The following is a 6,603-nucleotide window of genomic DNA, read 5'->3' as shown; positions in this document are numbered from 1 at the left end:
TAATCACCTGCCAAACCCAATCGTCAAACTCAACCCTAACAAAAACAGAACAGACCAAAAGCCATTATTATTATGCGTTAAAAGTAGACTTAAGGGGCTGTGCAGTTGTAGGTCTACCAACTGGTAGTTAGGTTTTGAACTCACTTAAGCAATAAAACTCAAACCACCATTACTAGTTAGTTAGTTTCATGAACCCTGCCTTATTGCTTACCTTACTTAAAGTTTCATTTTTTATCACACGTGAGAAACCTGGAACCATTACCAGACAAATATTCTTTGAATTATTATTGCTATTCCATTCTTCTGTTTCCATTAATATATATATGTATTATTTATTGCCTGTTGCTGTTGGTCCATTTTTCAAGTTACATTAAAAATATTTATATAAATAAACAATACTCTTTTAATTAATTGGGTTGGCGTCAATGTTCCAATGATAAGGAGGTTGGTTGGTTCTGTCTGGGGATGATAAGAGTATCTGTATCTCTTGGGATTTGCTATTTGTTCTATAATTTTTTTTTGTCTTTGTGTTTTATGCTTCTTCTGTTCCCTGTCCCAGGCGCATCATTTCTGGGCTTTTTAGGTATTTTACTCTTTCTCTATTCATCCTTTTGTCTTTGAATTATTGGTAATAATTGCTGATACTTTGTGTGTGTGTGTGTGTGCGCGCGCGTGCGTGTCTGTGTTTACATGGCGATCATCATGGAACTATTTCATGAGAGCATTGTTTGTAGCTTAATTGTTAGGACTTGAGGATGGTCTTGATTAGGTTAGGTAATTATCCTTTTTCCTTAAAGATTCTTTGTATCGATGGGCTCTTCTTACTTTGGTAGTTCTGACTTGTGCGTGTGCTGTTGTTACTATGATTTTGATGCTTTTTCTGACTTGGGTATTCATGATGCTTAATCTTAATTGCTTTTGATGGATGATCATTAGAATTATTGCGAGATGGGGTTTCTTGGGTGGTTGTGGCTTACGCTTACCCTGTAGCTCTAACTTGTTTTGGGTTCTTCGTAAAGTATCTAAATTTTATTATTTCTTTAGAGTTTTACTAAAACTGATTTTTTTTTTTTTCATGAGTGCAATTTTGACATGGTTTTGATATGTAATTGTGTAATGAGAAACAAATTAGTAAAAGGAACTTGTGGGTTTGCTAAAATATTAAAGATTCTTGCACTGTTACTATTGGTTTCTTTATGGTTTTAGTTTCAACTCTAGTCCCTGGATGGTATGGATGTGGGTAATATCGAACTTTGGCTTGTTTTAATTGTGAATTTTATCCTGCTATATGGATACTATTTAGTGCCTTGAGAAGCTTAACTCATTGCTGCTTGTGATATTTTTCATTGATAATTTTATTACTGTTTGAAAACCCATAAGAACTTGTGGATATTCTTCTTTTGCCAGGATTTGTTGAGTAATCACCTTTTTGTTGGGGAAGTACTGTTTGTGATCAGTCATTTTATGGAGAGAGCTGGAATGATTTCTACTTCATCTCAGAACATTTGACCTGAGGTTTCTGGAATTGGAAAGTTGTGATGGCTACTTACTATGCTGGTTTAAGCAGCCAGAGAGAGAATTTGCAAAGTCCATATCCAGGTGACCAAAAACTTGCTTCATATTCTGAACATCCCTCCCATCATAGTAACATGACAGTTTATTTGAACCATGCTTCTGCTGCTGGTTCATATTCAGAATTTTTATCTGGGAGTTCCTTGTCTTCTCACAATTGTGCTGAATTCCTGTCTGTTGGAGACAGAAATGAGATGGTGTTCATTCCACCAACTAGTGACACTATGAATTTGCAATCTATCGACGGACACATAGACACATCAGCAGGTAATCCAGTGGGCAACCCTGTTAATGGGGATCCACAGGTGGTTTCGAGGACACAGGTTGGCATTTTAGGTAACGATCTTAATGCTCAGAGTCAGGGGTTATCTCTGAGCCTTGGCACGGAGATGCAATCTGCAATTTCGGTGCCTTCATTTCAGTATCAGAATCCAAATGTAATTTTGCCTTCATTTTCGAGTCTACATCTCCCTATATTGGGTAAGTGGATGTTATCCTGTGAAGGTGATGAAAGTAATCAAAGTAAGGGATTGAAAAGTTCTGAGTGCTTGCTTACATTTGGTGGAGGCAACCATACCCCTATCAAAGCAGAGGTGTCCAGAAATCCTCAGTGCTTAGATAGCCACAGAGATATTCACACTGATGCATATATGTATCAACCTTCAAGTTATGCTAATGCTATCACAAACTCTAAATTTCTCAAGGCAGCTCAGCAACTGCTTGATAAAGTGGTTAGCGTGAGAAAGGTCCTTAAGCAGCCTCCGTCTGATAAATGTCTTGATGAAACTAAGGAGACTGATGCAAAAGCTAACAAGCAATCTATACCTCTCTCATCTAGCGGGATGTCATCAGGCCCTAAAGAGTCAATTGCGAACTCCTCTTCTGAGTTATCTCCTGCAGAACGGCAGGATTTACAAAACAAGAAGACAAAACTTCTGTCCATTTTGGATGAGGTAAGCCCGATTTGTACTAATGCAGTGATACTATTATTTGGTTTTCTGGTTGCATATTTTTGCAATTTGATCCCATATTATTACTGGAAATCTTTAGCAATGATATTTAGCATTCAGTTAATGTACTGATGAACAACCAGGCAGAATTTAGTACTTTTAAACCCTGCTTTGAGTGTGAACACTTCGAAAAAGCAGTTGTGTTTATTCAAGCAGCTCATCCTTGGAGAATTGATAAGGATAGTGACCGAGGGAAATTTGTAAAGCAAAGCTATGATAGAAATATCGCTACTGATAGTTCTGGTTAGCCCCTTTGGAAGAGCACACTCTCAACTTGTAATTAGCAATTCTGCTTTCCCCCACAAGAACAGGAAAAAGAATATATCGGCAAAGTTTGTCCGTCTGACAGCTGAATGTTTCGATCTGGTTCGATTCATGGTCACATCTGCAAACGTTTTCCCATGGGAATCTCTCCTTTCTTCGGTGAATAATAAGATATCATGACCACAAGCATACAAGTAAACAGCCATTTGAAAGTATATCATGAATTTGATTTGGTAGTAGATATGATTAAGATTATGATAAGAGGCATGAAAGGGGTGGAGGATCTCGCCTCTGATTTAACTTTTTACTGGACGTATCTCATTATTTCTTCCTTTCTTTTCTAGTTTCAATTGCGTTAACTCATTTTGGGTTTGCAGGTCTATGTCTCTTTCTAGTTATTTTCAGTCAGCTATTTATACTTGTGCTCTTTTCTTTAGCTGGTTATGCTTTGTTGGAAGTTCACTATGTGCTTCGCTATAGGTAGATAGAAGATACAGGCAGTATTACAACCAAATGCAATTGGTGGTATCGTCCTTTGACATGGTAGCAGGTCATGGTGCAGCTAAGTCATACACAGCACTTGCTCTCCAAACAATTTCCCGCCATTTCCGCTGTTTACGCGATGCAATCAGCAGTCAGATAGAAATAGTGAGGAAAAGCCTTGGGGAAGAAGACACTTCAGCTAATGGTCAAGGAGGGATACCACGGCTCCGCTATGTGGATCAGCAGCTCAGACAACAGAGGGCTCTTCGGCAGCTCGGTGTCATGCGACATGCCTGGAGACCTCAAAGGGGACTTCCTGAGAGCTCTGTTTCAATCCTTCGAGCTTGGCTTTTTGAGCATTTTCTGCATCCGTATGTTCCTACATGCCCCTTCTCTCAGCTGCAATTGTTATTTAATATTTACAATAGATCATTTAACTAATTTCTTCTGATTTGGATGTCAACAGCTACCCTAATGATTCAGAGAAAATCATGCTAGCAAAGCAGACAGGCTTGAGCAGAAATCAGGTAGAGATCTTGTTATTGGAGGATACTTCACCCAAAAATAGTATTTGTCAATGTTCATGGTGCTAGTATAGTAGTTCCCAAGGGGGCCTTTCATTCCCCTGCCCGGGAACTAGAAAAGTCGCTTTGTTGACTCCTTTCATAGGAGAAGTCAATGTATGAACAAGGATTAATTTTGCTTCCCCACCTGGCTATGGGTTCATGAGATTTGTCATTCTCTGTAGGAACCTCCAAGTTGAGGCTTTCCTTTACATGCATCCTACTAACTTCTTGTCTCTTGTGGGTTTTTATCTTCATCCATTTGCCTCCTTTATAAGTTTCTAGTGTTCTCAATATCCATATGAAGGACGAATTACCTCTCGTGTTCTTTCGCATGCCTTGATTACTAATTTTATATTTGGATCAGGTTGCAAATTGGTTCATAAATGCACGAGTGCGGCTTTGGAAGCCCATGGTTGAGGAAATATATAAAGAAGAATTTGGTGATTTAGAAGCAAATTCTAGATCTTCTCAGGATGATGATGCAACCAAAGCACTAGGAGAGAATCAGTTGGCATCTGATAATAGGCTAGACGAATTGCAGGATAGTTTGACATCTGCAGCCGCTGATGGAATCCAAACAGGACAAGTTTATGACAGGAAGCCTGATCGTATTCCTGATGTAGAAATGAAAAGACCTATGGGAAAAACAGTGCTTCAGAATTGTTCTCATGTTGACAATATCATAGATACAGGGATTATGAAATTCCAGCACGAGTTTAGGTCTAACATGGATGACCATAGCTCTTGTCCAGACAAGAACACCCCACTCGACCCACATGGTGTTGGGAGTCTTATGCCTGGTGCTTTTAAGTATGATATATCGGCATTGAGTGAATTTGCTATTGGGAGTCAGGTATCGCTTGCACTGGGATTGCAACAACATGAAAGTGATGCTTTTCCCATGGCTGGTGGAAACCATATAAGAAGTAGTAATATGGCAACTTCTTCTATGGGAGCTGACACAGTGGATTATCATTGCATGGATTCTGGAAAGCAACAGGACAGGTTTGGCAGCTCCCATCTGTTACATGATTTTGTAGTTTGAGGGAATTCTTGCTTCTGCGTGCTAGCTTTGTGGCTCAAAAATCAGTCTTATCAAGAGAAGGATTGTCAAGTTCAGGGATAACCAGAAAAACGGAAATAACAAGCTCTGTGATGGCGCTCTGCTGCCCATTATTCTTCTTGCTTATGGATTGAGTATAAGAATACTAAATGCTGCTAGAGGTACTAGATGTACATAAGGGGCCATGAGGCCCACTTGTAATATACAAATAGATTGGTGGAATTGTAGACATATTTGTAAAGATACAATAAGATGCTTGGGGTCTTCTTTACTCAATGTTGAATAAGGAATTTTTTTACAAGTACTCCTTAATTGTGACACTGATGTATCATGTCATTCAGGATTCTGAAATAAATGGGACACAAAATTTATCTTGCTTGTGGATCAACAATAACCTGATATTAAAAATCTGTCACAAATTTTGGCCTTGTGTTGGCTGACAACCCTGTTTCTGAATGAGATACTGCAGGGGATCCCTTCATTCCTAAGCACAGGCTTTGCCTAACCAATTAAAACTTAAACGCAAATTAAATGTTTTTGCTATTCTTTCCTGCTAGCTTGATGTTTGACTTGTTTTCAGGCAAAATGTATTTTTTTTTTTGCATCTGGATTGTGGTCCCACATTTTATGCTTACTGCTCTCTATTTCCTTGGATGCTGTTGTCTGAATCCACTAATCTTTTTCAGCAGTTTGTCCTTTTCATGAACCGCATTGCACATTGTTGGTTAAATTTATGCATTCTGCTTCCTGCTCTGTATATATGCCTTTTGTTTCTGCTTGATGCTCGCAAAGTATAGCTTTCAATGTTGTGAAACCAGTTGCCTCCATAGCAGTAGGATGTATCATCAAGCAACTGCTTTCTCAGTTTTCTCATATGTGCCATGCTAATATTTTTATCACATCAATTTCAATCAATCTCATTAATCGCCATAGAATGCTCACTTTCTCAACAAGAAACACATGCGAATTAACTTGGTGAGCATGATATTAATTATGAGACAGACTTTGTACGTTTATGAATTAGGCAATAAAAGTGACGTGATTTTAGAATGAAGTTATCTTTGCAACAACTAGTCTGCATTTAAATTGGCATCAAAATCGAATAATAGAGATAATAAAAGGGCAAGGATGATAAATAGTTAAAGGTCTTTCTAGTGGACTCCCATGCATTACAATTACTAGTGTTTAAACTGTTTCCATTCAGTCTAAATTAAAGATGGTTTAGTGATAATTTCTCTGTTATGTCTTTCTAACTGATAGTCTATAACCCAGGAGATATTGATAGAGAGAGAGAGAGAGAAGAATTTAGCAGGTTCAAATTTACTGTGCTAGCTCAGATTACGCAGAGCAGACACCTTTAATCTTGTGAGGTGGGGCCTTTTCTATCAGGTCCTAGTGATTAGTGAACAATAACAATAACAGCATATGTTACGGAACCAGAGAGCGACAACTGGAGAGGCCAAAGGAACAAAGGTAGCAATCATTACTTGGAGCTATCTAAAAGGAATACCCCATAAAAATTTCACCTAGAATCAGTCTCATCAGCACACCAAACCACACCCTCAACACGCAGACAAAACAACCTTATAGCCCCTCTCTCTCTCTCTCTCTCTCTCTCTCTCTCTCTCTCTCTCTCTCTTTCATA

The 6,603-nt window shown here is 38.6% G+C and overlaps 1 protein-coding gene across 5 annotated transcripts; it reads left to right on the top strand.

Annotated features, from left to right (window-relative positions):
* Positions 1 to 5,333, top strand: LOC8275783 (BEL1-like homeodomain protein 3). 5 transcript variants are annotated; one of them, XM_048370837.1, is made up of 6 exons: positions 1 to 583; positions 1,408 to 1,599; positions 1,696 to 2,525; positions 3,327 to 3,700; positions 3,796 to 3,856; positions 4,260 to 5,333. In XM_048370837.1, exons 2-6 carry the CDS (start codon positions 1,539 to 1,541, stop codon positions 4,938 to 4,940), a joined length of 2,007 nt encoding a protein of 668 aa, XP_048226794.1. In that variant the 5' UTR covers positions 1 to 583; positions 1,408 to 1,538; the 3' UTR covers positions 4,941 to 5,333. The 5 variants fall into 5 exon arrangements, with proteins under 5 accessions (XP_048226794.1, XP_015576234.2, XP_015576237.2 ...); XM_015720764.3 differs by lacking the exon at positions 1 to 583 and adding an exon at positions 623 to 769 and having other exon boundaries at positions 1,760 to 2,525; XM_015720748.3 differs by having other exon boundaries at positions 2 to 583; positions 1,408 to 2,525.
* The last annotated feature ends 1,270 nt before the right edge of the window (positions 5,334 to 6,603 follow it).

Source organism: Ricinus communis, chromosome 2 (genome assembly GCF_019578655.1).
Source record: "Ricinus communis isolate WT05 ecotype wild-type chromosome 2, ASM1957865v1, whole genome shotgun sequence".
NCBI lineage: Eukaryota > Viridiplantae > Streptophyta > Magnoliopsida > Malpighiales > Euphorbiaceae > Ricinus > Ricinus communis.
This window is presented reverse-complemented; position numbering and strand designations above follow the sequence as displayed.

Excerpts from the sequence above, each read along its gene's own strand:
- LOC8275783 (XM_015720748.3), top strand. The coding sequence starts at position 1,539 with ATGGCTACTTACTATGCTGGTTTAAGCAGCCAGAGAGAGAATTTGCAA. Across the intron at positions 3,701-3,795 it reads TTTGAGCATTTTCTGCATCC|CTACCCTAATGATTCAGAGA; the intron begins GTATGTTCCTAC and ends GGATGTCAACAG. Across the intron at positions 3,857-4,259 it reads CAGGCTTGAGCAGAAATCAG|GTTGCAAATTGGTTCATAAA; the intron begins GTAGAGATCTTG and ends TATTTGGATCAG.